At 41.4% G+C, this 19809-nt stretch overlaps 1 protein-coding gene across 1 annotated transcript in view; it reads right to left on the bottom strand.

Moving 5' to 3' along the window:
- WDR26 (WD repeat domain 26) overlaps positions 1-19187 on the bottom strand; it is a 32518-nt gene extending 13331 nt beyond the window's left edge. Inside the window, exons 1-7 of the mRNA XM_075413072.1 lie at positions 18370-19187; positions 16698-16797; positions 16526-16582; positions 9900-10036; positions 9230-9327; positions 8258-8414; positions 3487-3625 (exon numbers count right to left, since the gene is read on the bottom strand). Of these exons, the coding sequence (XP_075269187.1) occupies positions 3487-3625; positions 8258-8414; positions 9230-9327; positions 9900-10036; positions 16526-16582; positions 16698-16797; positions 18370-18743 (1062 nt within the window). The 5' untranslated portion in view covers positions 18744-19187. The remainder of the gene's footprint in view (positions 1-3486; positions 3626-8257; positions 8415-9229; positions 9328-9899; positions 10037-16525; positions 16583-16697; positions 16798-18369) is intronic.
- Positions 19188-19809: the final 622 nt, after the last annotated feature.

Below are 19809 nucleotides of genomic sequence, written 5' to 3' on the forward strand. Positions count from 1 at the left end.
TTCTTATTTCAGAAGTGTTGCCTACAGCAAGCTGTTGCATCTTTTCTGCCAGATTTAGTGAATGAAGCATACTTCCTTCACACAGAGTATCTTGTATCACCTTTATGCTACAACTGTTCTACTGCTACCTTGTCAGAGGAACTTGACTTTGAAGCAGCTTATCAAAATAAATAGCACAGCTAGATACTGTGAAACCACCATACACTTGCTTCCTAAATACAGAAACCTATTTCAATACAGTATTAGCACTGACTCTTCACAACAACATGCAAGTACAGAAAAATAGAACCAAGCTTGTTCAACTGTTGACAATAATGTTTGCGAAGCCTCTTGGAAAAGGGCAAGTGGATTCCCTCCCCACCCCCTGCATGGGGGATGTTTATACCTCCTACTCTTCTTCAAAAAAGAGAGTGACTCATTTGAAAATCTAGCTTGATTTCTCAAATTGTTCCTTCCCTTTCTTTTGTTTTAGTATTAATCAGCAAAGCACCTCTTGATTCTGAAGAGAAAGAACATGGTCAACAGAAAAAGAAAAATCACATGAAGGACTGTTTCCTGGGATCAGTTGCAAGGGATTTGATGATTCTCAGCCAGCCTGCAGCTTTGATGGTTCTGCTAGCTAGGAAAGCTAAATTCCTCAAAAAAAGCAAGCTAAGAAAAGTCTTCAAAGCACAGAGAAAGAGGGGCAAACCACAGAGAAAGACAGGCAAATGAATGGACCTCCTCAAGGCCCCTTTTCCATTCTAATCATTATTCCTGGTCTGCATTACACACTGCTGTGTCTGTAGCTAAACCAATCTGCAAGGAAATTGAGTCATGTCTGACATCATCTCTCATCCTGGAGCTTGTCTGCAACTGATGTATTTCTTTTTACATCAGGATTAAAGTACCCTGTCACTTCTGCATCACAGTTGAGACTCATAAAGAGCGAGATACATAGGATATTCCTCTTCTAATGACAGGACTCTCTGGCTGTTACCAGCTCTCATACTTCTCCTCAAATACAGCAAGAGTACTATATCACATTTTGCTCTAAAACAGCAGTCAGTGCTATTTCAGGAAAACACTCCCAAATTTAGTCAATCTGCTTCCCACCCACCACGAAAAGAAATCTCAGCACTTCTATCCCTTACATACAACTTCCAAGATTTTTGTTACATAGAAGAAACAACTATTCCGGTATCAGCTTCAGCCTGCAGTAGCTCAGCTTCTTGGCTGAACGGCAAAAAATCTGTCAACAGTTTTTAGGAAGCGCAAAAAAAGGAAGGTTTCTGTAAGGAAAAAGTCTTCTATCAAAGAAGCTGCATGCCAGACAAGGTGATGTGCCTACTCTGCTTATCCTTTGTACTCTAGAGATTCTGTCATACTTAGTACCAGTCAAAGAATTCATTCCACACGCAAACCTAGTTCACTCAAGACATTATTTAACTCTGCTGAATCTGTATAAGAACTTTGCAACGAACAAATGAAAATGTGAACAGAGGCACAGGTTAAAACAGCTTAGACATGTATTTGGGTTTTAGAAAATAAGAAATTCATAGTATGAAATGAAGAAAACCCATGGAAGCAGTGTCATTACACTTCAAGAGGGGTGGATCAAGAAAAGAAAGGGAGAAATGAAGGATTCTCAGACATGAAGCATGTAGAAAAAGAATACTATTGATTTGAAAGTGTTCTCCCACCACTTGCCCAGACAGAGTTGGACTGATGTTTCCCTGTAGTTGATATAAACAGATTAGAGTAATTCTAAATGCCTAAGCCTTGAAAACTTGATTAAACACAGTTCAAAAGACATTGTCAACTGCTACAGGAAATGTGAGAATCATGCTCTGGCAAATACAAAAACGAACCATTTGAGTTATGTGGCCGAATGTTATTTAGGCATCCACCTCCTTGAAAGGGTTTCAACTTTTCTTTTTTAAAGTACTCAAATACAGAAGATAAAACTCTACAAAGCTGCTTTCCCACTAATTAGTTATTAGAGATTTTGTTTCTTTACCAACGCTTGGGCAAAAGGGTTAGTCTAAAACACTCACAAAACAGTTATTTGGTTTGATTAACCAGGTATCAGCTAACAATTCACTATAAAATGTGCTAATCAAGATGTTTGGTACTAAAGCCCATCAATATAAAAGGACGATATGCCTCTACAACCAAGGGACAAATCAACAGCAAAAACATTTGATCCTTAATTTACTTAGAATTACTGTCTGTTAAAAACCCACAAACCAACAAACACAGAACATTTCCTAAATAAATTACAGAAGTCAGCTTATACTGCTATGCATCTCTTGGCCCAGAGCACACTGGGTCCAGTAACAAACAAACCACAACAGTTCTATGCCTGAAAAATACACATCACTTGCTGTTCAGGGGCTATAATAACTATGCACATGGAACAGGTTTTTAAGTTCTCCCATCTTCTTAATAGCAAAAAAAACTTATATTATGTGGCTTCCTAGCTTGTAGTTGAAGAGAAGGATTAAGTTCAGCTCTCAAATCCTACTGAAAGTCAGTCCAAAACTGCAAAAACCTTTCATCCTCCACTTAAACTACCAGCTTGCAGTTGTGTGGTTAAAAACTGTAAGAATATTACTTCTGATAGTATTTCACAAGCATTAACAACTTCAAATATTGTATACATATGTTCAAGTTTATCTTCAACTGTTATGAAATTTATGACCATACTTTCGTATCACTTCTACCAGTCAATGAAGAGTCTTAGACTCATTGCTTAAACTTTTCATTTACATAAGAATAGATATGGTTAGAAAAGATAAATCTTGTACCTGTAGGATAAGAGGAACAGCACCACATGTTAGTATCAAAACTTAACACCACAGTCTGTAAGAAAACAGCTGGGTATACTTCCATGTGTCAGTGGATTCTGACAAGCGTTTACACCTTCATCTCAAGCCAAGTCAAATCTTACAACAGCAACTAGCATGAAGCGATATACTGATACAACTTCAGTTTAGCACATATTACTTTATTTCTGAGTAATTAAGTGGTAAAACAGATATAATATTTAAATCCAAGTATACTAGTAGTAACAATAGAAAGGAGTTAGTCACACATCATAGATCAGAAGTACTCTTAGTAAGCGTGATTTAGAAGAAAGGTTCCTCATTGCCATGCACCTTCCACTCTCACCCAATGCTTCTCAAGGCCTTCAAGCTAAGAAGCTCCCCTGGAGCACCAGCAGGCTCTACCCCACGGTACTGGTTCAGAGCACACAAGAGTTCCTGCTCCAAAGCGGCCACCAGTTCAAGCCTGTTACACTCAGGTATCAGGTTTTCAAGGTGTCTCCTTCACTAACTTACACTGACTGATCTTCAGTCTTTTACATCCCAGAGAAATACCCTAGTTGGCAGGCTACAGTGCATGTTAGCCTGTCCTACAAACATCAAGCCATCCTAGCAAGAGAAAGCAGAGAGGGAATGGAAAGACAAGATGTACACATTTTAACACACGTTGCACACTTACTGGATCAACCTGCCATATAATAACAGTTGTGTCCTTAGATCCTGTTGCTAGTTTAGTGCCATCATTGGAGAATTTACAGAACCATACTTCATTACAGTGCTCCGTTAGTATCTGCTGTGTATAGCATGGGAACTGTTTCCTGGAAAAGAAAGGGATGTATTCGCAGGTTAATAAGAACGCAGTAAGAGATTTTTTTTTTTTTTTAAATCGAGCTAGTAAAGACTAAAACAAAAACTTATTTAAAAGCAAGACCAGAAAACTTAGAAAATTCCTCCCTTAACAGCTACTTCAGCGAAGTATAGAATGAAGTGCTTTATCTGGTAAAGTGCTCATACCACCAAGTGATCGTAACAACTTAGAACTACTGTTATTCCACTCACATTATAACTTGGAATAAAACCGACCTCATTAGGAGTGTAACAGCTTATTACTATATGCTTCTATGATGTAAAAAAAAATACTGGAGTCCAAACCTCTTTGAACCCTACGTGCAATGTTTTATTTACATGTGACATTATTCTAAGTACCTAACTCACTTCGCTGTATCTTACCAAATCTTCAGTAGTGATTCTTACATAGAAGTTGAGTAAAAGAATAGTATTACTTCTTTTCCCTGAATGTGATCTTGCACTAAGTTAGGTGTTTCTTTGCCTTCATTTTGTGCCAATTTTCACTTTCTTTGCAGAGTACCCCATACAGTATCTAAGCATAAGTAACATCATACCATTGTGGGCTTTCAACTTGAACTTCCTCACAAAATCTGTTATTTTGTAAAACATTAAGTGTTTATCAAACAAAATATTATATGATAAACTACTGAAGGAGAAGAGTCAAACATTTCTCTAGAGCTAGTATTTAATCTTCTAGTTACACACTGAAGAAAAGCTAACAGTCAAAATACTGTTAGGTAGGAACTGGAGACAAGTTTTATTTCATTTACAGCTTGCCCACTGTATAAGAATTTGAGAGATAAGCTAAAATAAATGTAGCCTTTTACAGCAGATGACTGCTTTCATAGGTAACACTGCAGTTAACTACGAGTTCATTGTTCAGATGAACAAAAGGCAGTCTAACCATGGACATTTTTTCCTTGAACTGCAGGGATCCTGAAGCGGTTTAGTCTTATGCTGAGTTTTTATGGTGCTCAGTGCAACAGGCAGACATAACTCTAATGGGACACAATGGTACTAATGTAACAACGACAGCTTCTGTGAACGTACAGTTGTATTTATCACTAGAGATGAACTGGCCTGGAAAAAAAACCCCAACCCTTACTTCCTTTAAATTTGTGTTTAAAAATGCAGTTCGGTGGTAGCCAGGCTGCCAGACATCTGAAAAACTACTTCTTACTAGAAGCTAGAAAAAAAAAAAACCTCTGCTTAATACAGTGTCTATATTCTCTCAATCTATTTTTTTTTACTAGAATATGCTTCCTACTCCATGCTTAAAGACTACTGAGCAACACTGAACAACCATACATCCTTTTTTTCCTGTCTTATGGCAGAGGAATATAAACAAAATGTACATATACATTTCTGTAGTTGGCTTCCTTGGGTACATCTGCTTACTCATTTAGACAGAAACACAAATCACTTCTGCTCCTGCTTTAAGCTGACCAGGAGCTGTTTATTTGGCACTAGAACACCACTGAGCCCAAGGTAAAGAGCCCTACCCATGAAAGACGACCTCGGCTTCCTTGAAGCCTAGAGGGCGGTAGGCAAACCCTTACACAGCTAGGCCCACATACAGGAAGAGCGTTTCATTATTATTTAGCCGTATTGTAATAAGTTAATGTTTTTCCTCAGAGCAGCAATTTGCTGTAGAAGGCAAGAGAGTATCCGTAACTCATACAAAGTACAAGGGGCACACTGTGTCCCAGGAAAGCCTTCTCAGCATATTTAATTTAAAAAAAATACTCTACAGAACAATAACACTTGTATTTAAAGCTTAAAAAAGCAGCCAAGGTTTTGTAGACATGAGAAGCAAGGAGTATAGTGCTGGAGTATGCAAATTTCATAGTAAAGGTGGCCTTTAGGTTCCTAAAAACAGTAACAGGCACAGCTGATATAGCTGCTGCAGACACATCCCAATATTGAATTATTCTAGTCACAATCCAGACAGATCAGAGCGCTCTCACAAGAAGTTCTCTTCACTTAACTAAGGAAACATACAGTCCAGCAAGTCTGACTTCACAGATAGCAAAGCATACATTAAATAACCATTCTACAGAACAAAATAACAGCAGTCTCCAAACAAGAAAACACAACCAAAACAGTTTCTGGTTTCGGTAATTAAATATTATTGTAGCTCAAAGGTTTTTCTTTTCTAAAGTGTTTCATTACAAATTGTTCTGTTCTGCAAAACACATTTGAACCGTGTTGTTCACATACTGAAATAAAGTGTCCAATAAAGTTATCTGTTGTTGTATTCACAGAAGTTCAAAATCCTAAACAAAAACAAACAGCTACTTTTTTATTCCCTGTACATATAATGGAAGATTTATGCCTCACTTTCCACAATGGTTCTTTTTCAAAAATGCTGCATTAAAGTAGTACCTAGAAAGCAGCACCTCCCATTTGGGCTTCACTGTTTGTCTGTAAACTCAGACTAAAGTTTATTTACATGAAAGCAACACAAAAGAATTCCAGGAAAAAAAACCAAACAAAGCATCCAACTAGGCTGAAGGCTCTCAAAACCAAAAATAACCACCCCCAAGAGCATCAGTGCTCTATTATCAAAATCTCAGGCACAATAAAGATGAAATCCCTCACCTTCACCCCCAGCAGTTTCTCCTTCTTATCTCCCACTCATATGCAGTGATTAAGTTTTAGTTAAACATTTTACCTATTAGTCCAATTCAAGCATGCTTGATCAAAATATTGCCAGAAGTCCAAAACAGATTAGTTCCAACTAAAAAAGGGAAAGTTGTCAGTGTTCTATCATTTAAGTAGTACAGAACTTAAATTGTCTAAGCTATTAGACTACTGTTACTTCTGTCAGTTTAATCAAAATTCGGCTTCCACTGTCTTTAACTCACCTCATTATGCCCAAGCATGGCAGCACGTACAGCGCACCACATACTGATCTCAGACCCCTGCAATAGGTAGGTACAATAGGTTGAGTTGAGGACAGAATGGAAGCCTTTGTTTTGAAGTGGTTTTTTATTGAATTAAAGTAGTCATGAGTATGTATGTATGTATACATACCAAGGAAGTACCACATTAGGTAAAAAAAAACAAACAACAAACCAAAAACTATGGCCAAACTTATGTCAGCAAATAGATTCAGATGGGTGAAATTCAAGTTCAGATTTGTTGCATAGAGTATCTTCTATTTCTGGCTCTAGCTAGTCCAACTTCAGTAAAGCATACTCTACATTTGGCTTGAATGCTCTTTGGGGTTCAATTAATCACAAATGCCTACAGAACATCCAATGTTATGTATGGACTTGTAGAAAGACTAAAATTAAATCTCTTTTCCTCAGTCTGATTTTAAGACTCACTTCTGAAGTAGGGAAGCCACAATTTCAGTATCTGATCATTTCCAATAGCTCTTAAAACGGGAAACAGTCAGATGTCTGCACGCACACACATGAAACTGTTGCAACGATGTAATGTAGCAGAACTGCAAGCTAGACAGTCTAAAAAAAGTTAAATGCATGAACTGCCAAGGATATTAATTCTAAAACCTTAATATGGCTACAGTGAAGTACTACAGAAGTCTGCATCTCTAAAAACAGATTCCATGTAACCCAGGAACACAAGTCAAAGCAGCTGAGTTCAGAAAGTTTCTATAAGCAAGTTTATTGGTACTTCACTTCCTCAGAGGAGCTAACCTTAACATGAAAAAAAATTCCCCTGTAAGCCCAAGCATTGGCCTGTTATGTAAACAGACCTATAAGGGCATCATATACAGCCCTTATTTTCTAGGTGGCCTAGCCCTCATTCCCTTATTACACCATGCACAGCAGTTTTCCATAAAAGCTACACTGAGTTTTTAGGTCCTTGGCCAAGTTCTGCTAAACAAGAAAAAAAACACTCAAGTCAGCCATTTGTTACAAACAAACATCTTCCTGCTTCATGTCTACTAGAGTATGGCATTTTGAAGATTCAGAAGCAGCATCAGTTTTTCTAACAAAAATTTATCCAGATAAGTCTGAAGAGCTAATACATAGGTATAAGAGATATTCAACTCTTACTACCTTACTAATCTGAGAAAATAGTATTATATATTATGTAAAACGGAAGTGTCTATTGCACATTTCTTCTGTTTTAACCTTTGTGTCTAAGACCACCTCACTGTCCACTATTAAAAGCTGACGCTGAAAGTTGACTTCATGAGCTATGTTTCAGTAGGCTTTCTGCATTCCAGCAAGCTTGAAGGCAGAGTCTGGGTAAGTAACCTACTAGCGATTCTCCAGTGAAAAAACACAGCAGTCATGTGTTGATGAATAAACAGACTGGCTGTCCAAAATTCTAAGAAACAAGTGACTAAGGATTAGCCTAGTAACATACTCTATTCGTACCCATCTGATTAAAATTTTAAAGCTTCAGTCTGACCCCATTACCCCATATCCAGCTACCAAAGTCTTATACACACCTTCTCTCCTCCCCCCCCCCATTTAATGAGAACTGTCTTTTCCCAGTCAACTCCTGTTAAACCAACTCAGAATAGTTTTCACGTTCCTTTTAACAGTAGGTACAATTAGATTATTTTAAAAGACAAAGAAAATATATTGTTGCCCATCTTAAAAGTCACAAGAGATTCTTACCTACTACAAACATGATCTATTAGCAGCGAGACAGAATCTAGATTACTGTCTAGTTTGGTATTATGATATAGGCACCGGTCTCGTTGTAGTTCCACAGCCTGACGCAGCAGGTTCTGTAAACGCCTTGGAGGAAGCATCACTGACGGGGGTAGGTATGCTTTAGAAGAGTTAAGAAAAAAAAACAAAAAAGGTATCAAAACCAAGTTACAATTAAGAACATATAATGATTTAAGTGTTTTTAGAAGAGACTTTAGTAAATAAAAGCTTAAAAGCTAGAGGAAAAGAATGCACAGAGGTTGTCAAATTTACAGCTATACATCTGGAATTAGAAGCATAAACTTTTTGAAATCAGAGCTGTATTCAAGCTATTTGGAGTTACACTATATGTTGTCCTCACCAACAAGCACCATTTACAGAAGCTAACTCAAAACCCAGTATTTAACAAAATCTGTAAAACTATAAAACAGCATCAGCTGTGTTCATTTAAGGAATTCTCTATTAACACTATCAAAATTAAGAATACCATGGGTTTTACAACTCTGATATACAGTATTACACCAGCCACAAGAAAGCAGAAATCGTAATTCATAGCAAAGTCGGAGACCACTATCAACAAGTATTAGTATCACCAATGGTTATAGGCCACACTTAGTTTCAACCTCTCAGCATAACTGGCATTAACAAAACTGCCCTCCCCTCCCCAAGCCACACATTAATCACCAAGTTATACTATTACTGCATACAGCAGAGATAAGAAATTAGAGCTCCTGTTACAAACAGCTTAGAGACAGCAAAAGATTAGATACAGAAGACCAAAGGGTAAAGGCACCTAAAGGCATCCCCATTAGCCAAGAAATACCAAAACAACAACTGGCAAATGCAGTTGAAGTCAATTCCCTAGGACATGTCATTATGTAATATGTACTGGATTTACAGAGGTGGAAATAAATTCTAAACACTAGAACATCTTACTCTGGAGTTTGTCCAAAAGTTTAGATCTGGAAGCTGTTCCTTTCCCTTCCCACTCTGCTTTTGCACGCAAGTCTTCTGCATGGCTACACATCAGATACCTGTTTTAAAAAAAGCACACACACACCAACAGACCAAGTCTTTCTGGAATCATTCTGTTCACTTTTGAGCATGATACATATCATAACATTCTTAATGAACTGGAAACAGGCAACTTAAGCGTGAGACTGGTAGGAAAAAGGCGGGGAACACACAAGCATGCACCTTCAGAACAAACGTCTACAAATTGGCAACAGAAAAAGAAAACAAAACACAAACACATCTTAGGGAAGGTAGAAATGTCTTCTTTTCATCTAAGAACAAAGCAGACTATATTACCTACTCATCTGTTTATAAGGTAACAGGCTAACAATTCTCAATATCAGATGATGTGTATGTATTAATTTGGGTTCTAGTACTACAAAAGTACATCATAATCAGGTTGCTTTCAACCATCTGAAACCGAACACTGTCTAGTGAATAGTCTTCTTTACTCACCATTTTAGCATATCTCACCATAGCTTATTAATCAACTGGATAATACAGTTTGAGGTTTTTACAGTGTCAGCTATCAAACGCTATAGCATTTCCTAGAAAATTCCACCGAAAGAGCTCTCAAAGTTCAAGCACTTACCCACTAAGGACATGAATGCGTTCTGTATTGTATTTCAGAGGCGTCAGTTCACAGCGCAGAACTTGAAGTGCCTCCAGGACCTTGCCATCCTCCAGGTATTCCAGGTACTTCTGCTGCAGCAGCAAAAACTTCATCCTCTGACATGACAGAAAGCAGCAGTCAGGGGAAAAAGGTTGACTGAAGTTTCAGAAAACGTTTGAGCCTAAACAGAACAGTAGAAACCATTCTACTATGCCCTTCAGAAACACAGCTATATGTAATGTTTCATTACTCAATTTCTTTTTGCTGGGTTTTGAACAACATTGCAGCAATTAAGCTATCCATGAATTTCCTTTCTGCCTTACGGGGCTCCAAGTATCTTTCTACCTCACTGCTCAGATCCCCCCCTTCAACTTGTCTCATTTTCATACTCACTCCCTTTTCAGTCACCATTCTTCGAACCCCAAATTAGATAGGTTTCCCAATCTTACATTCTATCAAGAAGAGTGTCCAAAAGGTGCTATGACATATTTAAGACTGCATGACAGCACAGAACACAAGTTCTCATACTGCTTGTATAGGAGCTGACATGGATTGTTTGCATAGCTGCATAACATATACCAATAACAAATTGATACTGCCTGAGGTGTCTTTTTATTGTAGTTGCATGTTAAGTTGTTTTCTTTGGGTGTTGTATCATTTTTCAGGATTACAGAAAAAAACCAACACAGTATCCTACATCTAGGAATCACTTCTCAGAAGCAGTCACTGCTATTTCAATTTCATAGTGTTCCTTTAGTCATGTACAGTTTTTGGTTGCTTTCTTTTGAAAAAATAAAGGCTGCTATTCTAACAACAAATGTCTGTGGATAAAAAAAGAAAATTCAGGCATTTATCTACTATAATCTAAAATCTGAAGTCCTAAAAATTTCTAACACTGATTTAGTAGAAACACAGTTTGGTTGTTTCTGGATGAAACCAAATACTCCGTGTTTGCACTTCTTTACTGCTAGCAGTCATCAGGAAGAAAAGACATTTCTGGACCATGAGACTCACCAGGTTGAAGAGGAAAATGTACATTCTTAGACGCACCAGTGACAAGCAGAATGAAGGTTAAGTGTAGCAGATTACATTTGCTTTTCTAATGAATACACCACCAGTTCAATCACTGCTTTCCTTTGCTTTGTCAGACCTCAGGCACCTCGCTATTTTCATGCTCATATTTGGTCAATGTTTACTTAGTTTCAAACACACTGCTAGCCTCCTTAAGTAGAGGGATAATTGGGAAGTTTAAGATGCTCCTGTTCTATTAAAGCTTAAATGCAAGTTTAAGGCTTGCTATATGTAAAATCCAAATTTAAAACATAAAGCAGTTTCATCTTCCAGAGATGTTCCGTTCTTCAAAAGAACAAAGTTTCCACATACAGTGCTATTAACTTACCACACACCTTTGTGAAGCATAAAACATTACCTAGTAAAATTGATTTATGTTCAAACATGTCTGTAGTAGTCTATTGTCCTGTACGTAACAGGCAAACCCTATCCAGTTCTTTAGTTTATTTGGATTTGGAATTGTTAGAGCGTCACTGTACAGTTTTTCCAGGTGAGAAAACATATTTTGGTGTTCTGATATCCCAATTATTTACAGCCTCAGTGGCTGGTTCCATGCAGTAGGCCAGCAGACCTCATGCTGTTTGCTTACATACTAGCAGCAGGAGGGATAAGAGCTTCCTCTCCCAGCCATGCATGTGCTCATGTGGGTGCACGGAGGTGCTCAGGTAGTAGTCACGTATCGTATTTCTCTCCTCTTGGTCACCATCAGATAAAAAAAATAGTCTGATATTTCCAGTTTGTAATAAAACTATAATCCCTCCAACTCTTCCTTCTCTATGTACTGCATATAATATTTATTAAATTTAGGTCATCTTTCCCTTACATGTGATAACCGTATGTGCATCTAATTACTGCTTTCTCCCTCCCTACTTATAGGCCTTGGCACATTAATTTCTTTTCTTTACAGTAAAAAAACAAAAAGAGCAGAAAACTCTTAAAAAAAAAAACCCCACACAAAAACAAAAAGCAGCTTTCGTAACACTGGTCCTAACAATTCCATGGAAGTATTACAGGAACACTACCATGCAGAATCCTGTTGTCAAGTTAGCTAAAGAGGTATAACTTCAGTTTTGGGTTAGAAAGTATAATTTCAAAACAAAGCCATGTATGACTTTGGTGTATTAGGAATATAAAAGCCTCTAGAGAACAACACATTACTATACACTTCATTCAGGAGTCAACTGCTAACACAACAGAGAATTAGAACAAGCAGTTTTAAATTGTAACTTATCTATAGCAAAAGGCAGATACTAAAAGTGTTGATAGTGCAGATAAATTGATTTTCTAAGCTATTTTGATAACTGCTCCAAAACTTGCCCTACAGCATACTCAAACAATGGCATGAACACAGCCTCCTCAAGGCAAGAGTGACATCACATTCCAAGTCTTTTCTTGTATTGGGACAGTTGGGACACTCACGGCCTCCTACCACTTATTTTCGTGCAACTATTGGCTTTGCTGACAAATAGATTTCACTGAACAACTGAATTTTATCTTAATTTTCTCTCAACTACTTATCTGTCCTACTAACAGCACTGCTAATTACTTCCAACACCACCTTCTCATGGTAGACAAGGCCATTTTGAGTACATCAAACAAGCTCATACAGCCCAAACAACCTCTTCTAGAAGAAGGAAAGAGAACTGTTTATTATATCAGCAACTGTAAAGCATAAACGCCACCATTTAAGTAGAACAGAACAAGTACAAAACTAATCCGACGTGATGCACCCACAAGAACAGCTTACTCATTCTCCCTGTTCTTTAGCTGCCTTCCAAAAAAGGGAAATAAAAAATTATCATAATCCAAATTATACCATGTGCAATGTAATAGAAGTGCCTGTGATTTGTCGTTATCTCAGTGTTTGCAATGAAAATTCAACATCATTGCACTCTTTACTGTTGAACAACTTAAATCCAGACACCACCATCGCTTAGCCTATAGCAAAGATTCTCCACCCTGCAGGACCCATGGAAGAGTCCCGTACAACAGTTTCAGCACTGCAGTCTGTCTGGTTTTGTTCAGTTATTACTACCTCATCCTGTCTTTCAACTCTATAGAGAGGATGAGGATAAAGTGCATTACTTTGTTGTTTCTAGAAGCTATTTAAGTCTAAGTTGGACCTCTGCTCACCCTGGGGCAAAACTAAGACAGAGTTAACAGATTTACAGGGGTTTTTTTATTTTAATGCATGTACTATTAGCATTTTACTTTCTTCAAACTACAGCCTTCAATTACTAACGAATGTTTAGTACTTTTCTGCGTCACTGTCCTAATTTTTAGTGGGAAAGCCCCCTGCAGAAACTTAAATTCTAGGAAGTTTTGCATGTACCATGATTCACCAGCACTAAGTAACCAAAGGTGAAAGCCTCAGCAACACAACTGTGAAAATAATAGGACAAGCATCTACTACAGTCAAGAAACTGGACCATTTTGATCACTGGTTACAATAGCAACTCTTCAGAAGCTTAAAGACTAAAACGCACAGCAATCTAATTTTAGGATTAGATTTTCATGTTATTTTTGACCTGCATGCCTTAACAAGCTCCACCTCAGTTTTCTTACTGTACTAAGAGTTCAAAATAGATAACACTCCTGAAACAACTCTTATTTGAAATGAAGGCAGCAAATGAAAGACATGCTGAAATTATTAGCTGATGTTTTAAGACACAAACTCAACACAGTAGCCCTCTGCTTATAGCCTGCAGAACTAAGACGCCAGTTTTCATTACTTTGATAGTCTTGTAAAACATGGATAAAAGCACTTTAAAACCATCCATAACTTAAATGTAAGATTTTATATGTAAAAGGACAGAAAATATTCTGGCCTGTAGAATTTAACAAGGTTTCTACCACTTAAAGAGTAATTCATGCCAATAGAGAACTGCCCTTAATGCTGGTAGCAAGAGCGATACCACACAGGCAGGTGGAGCACTTGACTCAAACTACAAGACATAAATCACTTTTTTTTTTTTTTTTAAATTGAGAGGACAATTAGGAAGTATATTCTGGATGACTATAGAAGAATGATCTCCAGGTTCAATCAGTCACCCATGATCGGTGCCATAGTATGTTTGGGTAGCCCTAAAAATAAGCAAAACTTGAGGCTGGCTTGAAGCTTATATTTTCTAGGGGTTCCTGATGGAAAAATAACATGCTCGAGTTAACTACAAAGCTTTCCTGCAGCCTGTCTCAAGACAGTTATATCGTACATGCTGGAAAGGTAAACATGACTAATCACACACTATATAGCACTCAGTTGCGTGGACACAAATAGAAATAAGCAGACTGTCTCCTCCCCCCCCCCAACATATCAATACACAGCATCAAACATTTACAAACTGAGATCAGCCATTTAATGTTTAGTGTTTTCACCTGTAGAACTTACAGCACTTTGCAGAAATAAGGAAATTAAAATAGGAGTTGAATTTTCAAAATACACACATATCCCCTTCACTGACCAGACATTTGAAAAGCAACTATATATCCTGGTTATGCTGTCCAGGTCATACTGACTATAAGGAAAAAAACAAAACCACAACCCAAAACACCAAACACATGCACACACCACCCATACACAACCCCCCCACTCTGTCAAATACTCTGTGTCATCTGAACTTTTAGGTACCCATTCTTCTCGTACACACACATTTTTGAAACGTCTAGTCACACACTGTAAGTCACAAGTCAGGAAATCCAACATCTAATTTTCTGCATTTAAAGAGTTACCTGCAGCAGCATCTTGTCTGGACTTTCGCTAATCAAGACATTTATCATCTTCATTACCTCTGACTGTTGCAGTCTGAACTACCTACAGAGCATAAAGCATCCCTCCTTACCTGTAATGATCTTTCACTAGTTTCCCGGGCACTGACTACACCCACCCATAATCCCAACCACGTACAAAACAGTCAGGTGGGGAGGGAGGTGGAGATAGTACGTACATGAAGCACGCACCAGCTCAACTTCTCCTTGCAGTTACTAACACACACGTAAGACATTTAATACTGTTGTCTGTTTTAAATTATATGAAGTTCATATAAAGGAGAACTTTAAAAAAATAGTTAATATTTGGTTCAAGTAAAGTTCAGTCTAAACCAGGTATTTTTATTGCACCAAGTTTTATTGAAGCAGTTAGACATCAACATTCAGGAGCACACTTTCAGAGCAACCAACAGAAATGTCCCCTTTCTTCCTCAAATTAAGTTCTCCAAAAAGCACAATGCAGATACTCAGTTAAACCTCTTCACTCCCAGACACATAAAACACTTGCATACTACAGAAGAACTTGGTAACTTCACAAGATAGAAAGATGACAAAAGTTGCTTCAAATGACCATTCATACTCACATACAGTGGTTTCATACTTTCAGTCTCCACAAACTATTGAAAACTGCATGCAATATTCTAAACTGTATGAACAGTAGATCTTCTGTTTATCAAGTCTTTGAGAAGAGAGAAAGTGAACTACTAGTCTAATTAAGAGGTGCTAAGCTTTGACCAAATGAATAGAGCATAATGTAAACTTTTCTCAAGTACCCTCTGATGTTTTGTTAAACATCTGTTTTTCCTACTTCACTTCCTGTTCTCTTTCTCTCCCTCCCCCAACAGACAGGAAATTGTCTTGACAACAAATGAATCAGCTAGAAGTGGAGCTAAGCAGCCATCAGCTGATTCTTCATTGTTTACAGTCACAGACACTTCAAAAACCACTGCCACGGTTTTCTTCTTAAGTGACCCTAGTTGTTCTAACTTCATTTCGTTAAAATAAAGATATAAACACAACAGAACAAGCCGTTTGAAGACCTAACTAATTATTCTCGAGATAGAAAAATCAACCCAAGAAACACTTTCCTCAAAGTAACTGAAATCATAACAACACATATGGTAATTGTCAAGTCACAGGATCAACAAACCTTTATTTCTAGGTTCATCTTCAAAAAAAAAAAAGCGCCAGCCAAAGAGAAAAAGAAAAAGCTCTAAATAAAATCCCGAACAGCAATACAAATACATTTGCTCTTTAGAAGCCATCTGGAAAAGCAACAGTATTGTTCACACTCTATAGCAGCCTCTATATTCCTGTAATGTGCTATTACAACGCAAACTCCACACTAGTACTACTGCATTCTGTTTCTAAACTTCTCTTCCCTCAAGAAAGCCTAACTCTCAAACACAGAGATTGCAAGAAGTATTTCAAATTTGAAATTAGTATTCAACATACTTAGTTTCTACAGAAACAGATCTATTTTCAGACTGTTACAGGATTCATATTTTATCAGTTAAGTATGTTTAACAAAGTTTAAACATTCAATACACCAAATATTAGCCTCAATACTTTTGGGCTTCCTATCTCACATTCTAAAAAAGAAATAAAAAAGTTCAGATTCGTACAACGTTTTGAGATAGCATACAAGCCACTTAAAGTAAACAAAAAAGAAAACAAGAACTATGGACAACCAACTCCACAGTGAAAGATTACACCACTACAATTAGTCCAACTATACAGTTCTGAAAGAGTTCAAGTGTGCCTCTTACCACAATTGCATGCGGAGAATGCACTAAGGCCTTAAGTTCATTCAGGTCGTTTTCAGCCTGCAGAAATCGGCATAAGAAAAAAAAAGTACATAAGGAATGTGGATTTTGAATTCTCTCACAGATACTATAAATTTAAACAGTGGTTAATACAGTCCTATAAGCCCTACGTTACCTTATCCCATTCTCCTTCCATGACATGATTGCGGAATTTGGTAGCAGAAGGATGTTCTAAACGACATCCTGACTCTTGCATGAGAAGATCAACAGTCTGGCTGCAGGAGAGATACAGTGTAAAAAAACCCGACCAGTTTTACCCTCACAAATACACCACCTGCTATGATAACAGTTAACCATGTTTAAAAGTAACAATACTATGACCAGGTTCAGAGGCTTGTCCAAAAAGACTCAGTTGCCTGAGACATGTAAATGACTACCTATAGGTAAAGCAAGCTGTCAATGAGCTTGAAAGCTTCCCTGAAGTACCATAAAGTATGTGACTTACCAGCCACCACAAACAGCCACCCCTGCATAGAAGACAGACTTCATGAAGGAAGATACAGACTAGAAAGCTGTTAGCTACTGGCTACTATCCCCTGCTCGCTCCCCCCCTTCCCCAAAAACACTGAGAGCTACTACATCTGCAATAGGCCTAACCTTTTCTTCTTCATCACGTATTAAAAGACTGGCTCCTTAAAATAAAATAAACAAACTTATGAACCTGTAGCCCTCCCCCTTTTATGCTAAAAATAGCTTATTTACTGTGGTGTCGTCTATGAACAGTCACGAGTTGTCTGCTGCTGTAAACTTGCCTCGTGTCAGAGGCAATTTATTTTATGTACTAAGTTATTTCTAATTGATCCATTCCACAGTGTTTGAAGACTTCTTTTGTGGTGGCTACATGAGTATTTCGCAGGACTTCTCTAGCCTCCTTCCAAAATCATGATGTGTTGACTTTAGCTTTACTAAAAAAAGTGCGTGTTGTGATTAAATTCTTAGACCTCCCCTACTCCACTGAGAAATTATTTTCCCTATTCCGATTTTAAGAAAAGGCCAACATATGCATCTCTAGTTGACCGATAAGACTATTACCAAAAACACGCGTCCAGTACAAATCTGCTAAGGCCTTCAACACGTACAGGGACGAAGGTTTTCAGAGTGGAACCAAACAGCCTGTTTAAGTGGCAGCTGAGTTTGCGCTCGCTTCCTCCCAGCTGACAAGCCAAATCCTGGAGCTCATCTGCAAAAAGCCACCACCCCCCCCGCCCACCCCCCCGCCCAGCTGCGGGCTCCATTATGTTTACCAGATAACTTCTCCCCCACGAACACATTGGTATTGATCTGTCCTTATCGGTGTGCAACCCGACTTCCATATTGCCATCCCTGGCAGAGGAAGCTCCCGGCCTGTCCCTTCGCAGGCACCAAGCTGACCGGCACAGGCTCGGAAAACACATCTCCGGCTCCATTTTTATCGTTTTTTGGTTTGTGGGTTGTTTTTTTTTTTTTTTTTTTTGCGAGCAGGCCTACCCCTGCCTCGCACCCAGGCACTGGTCTCTCCCCGTCGGGGGACCACCAGGCTGCGACAGGGCAGTTTTCGTCCCCCCACCCCCCGGGAGGTCCTTTCCTCTCCCCCCTTCCCAGCTCCCCGCTTCGGACTGCCCCCCCTCCGCGGGGACCACCGGCCGCCCCCTCCCCGCGGGCGGAGCGGAGGGCGGCGGGGTGCGTGCGCCGGGCCGCCCCTGGCCCCGCGGGGGCCCTGCCGTCAGGGTGCCCCGGGGAGGGAGGGAGGGAGGAAGCCCCCCTCGCCCACTGCGGCCTCCCCCGCCTCGGCGGCCGCGGCCACTTACTTGAGGCCCAGGCCGTGGAGGTGCTGCCCGATCAGCCGGATCACGTCCTCGTCGGACTGCGAGAGCCGCTTCTTCTTCTTCAGGGCGCTGCCCCCGCCGCCGCCGCCACCCCCCAGCTCCGCGGAGCCCGGGCCGGGGCCCCCGGCGGCGGGCACCCCGTTGTTGACGCTGAGGCCGCCGGGGCTGCCGCCGCCGCTGTTGGCCGAAGGCAGCAGCCCGTTGGCGTGGGCCAGCTGGTCGCCGGCGGCCGTGCCCGCCGAGGCCTCGCCGTTCTGGGCGCCCAGGCAGCCCAGCTCCGGGCCCGCCGGCCCCTGCGGCGGCGGCTGCTGCTGCTGCTGCTGCTGCTGGCCCCCTCCTGCCCCGTTGGCCTGCATGGCGCTGCCGACGCCGCCGCCGCTGCTGCTGCTGCCGCTGCCTCTGAGCGGGGCGGCGGCGGGGAGCGAGGGGGACTGGGACGAGGTGAGGCCTGCTCTGCCCGCGGAAGCCCCGGGCTCTCCTGCTCCCTCCACCGCCGCCGCCGGGGAGGCCCGGGCTTTTTTCCGCGGGGGCGGGGAGGCTCCGCCGGTGTCCGAGTCGGAGGAGGAGGAAGCGGAGGCCAGAGTTTCCTCGCCGAGAGCGGCCGTGGTGGGAAGCCGGGGGGGCGAGGAGGGGGAGGCGGCGGGGGTGAGGGGAGGCGGAGCGGGGCCCTGTGCCCCCCGGGGGTCCCGGAGGCAGCGCCGCCGTCCGCTCGGGGCTCCCTCTGGCGATGGCGGCGGCCGCCGCTGCCCTGAGCCCCCGCCCGGCAGCCCCAGGCGCCCGGCCCGCTCCGCTCGCTGCCCGCCGGGTTTGCCTCCTCTCAGCCCAGCTGCAGCCTAATGGAGTCCGGGCCGGGACGTCACAGGAAATTCCTACACTGCCCCCTACACACACTTCCGCCGCCCGGGGCGGGGGGTGCGGTGCGGGCCCTAGAGCTGCCGGGGGGCGGCGGCGGGGCCGGCCCCGGGGTCGCCGCGGACGCCCCGCCGAGGCCTGCCTGGTCGCCGCCGGCCGCCCCGCGGGGCCGGGGTCCGCCGAGCGGCCGTGGGGGGGATCCAGGGGGTCCCGCGAGCGTGCCCTCGCCTGTCGGTCCCGGGGCAAGAGTGCGGCAACGGCGGCGTGCGAGGGCGTGTGTGGCGGGCACGCGGGGCACGTGGCGAGCGCCCGCCGCCCGGGCACGACGCTGGTGGGCCCGGCCGTCCCTGCGAGGCGGCCGAGGTGACCGGGCGGAGGAGGGTTGCGGTGATTTCCTGAAGCAACCTGTTTTTTCGTTATTTTTTTTTTTAAAAAGAAGGAGAAAGGCTCAATGAAGTCGCACGGGGTCGTTGCCCAGGTTGGTTACTGGGAAGGTGCCGACCCGCTGCCGGGCTTGCCTTTCGTAGTCGCTGCGCCTTTGTCAGGAGGGGCTGTCGGGAGGTGCTGGAC

This window comes from Opisthocomus hoazin, chromosome 2 (genome assembly GCF_030867145.1).
Source record: "Opisthocomus hoazin isolate bOpiHoa1 chromosome 2, bOpiHoa1.hap1, whole genome shotgun sequence".
NCBI classification, from domain to species: Eukaryota; Metazoa; Chordata; class Aves; order Opisthocomiformes; family Opisthocomidae; genus Opisthocomus; species Opisthocomus hoazin.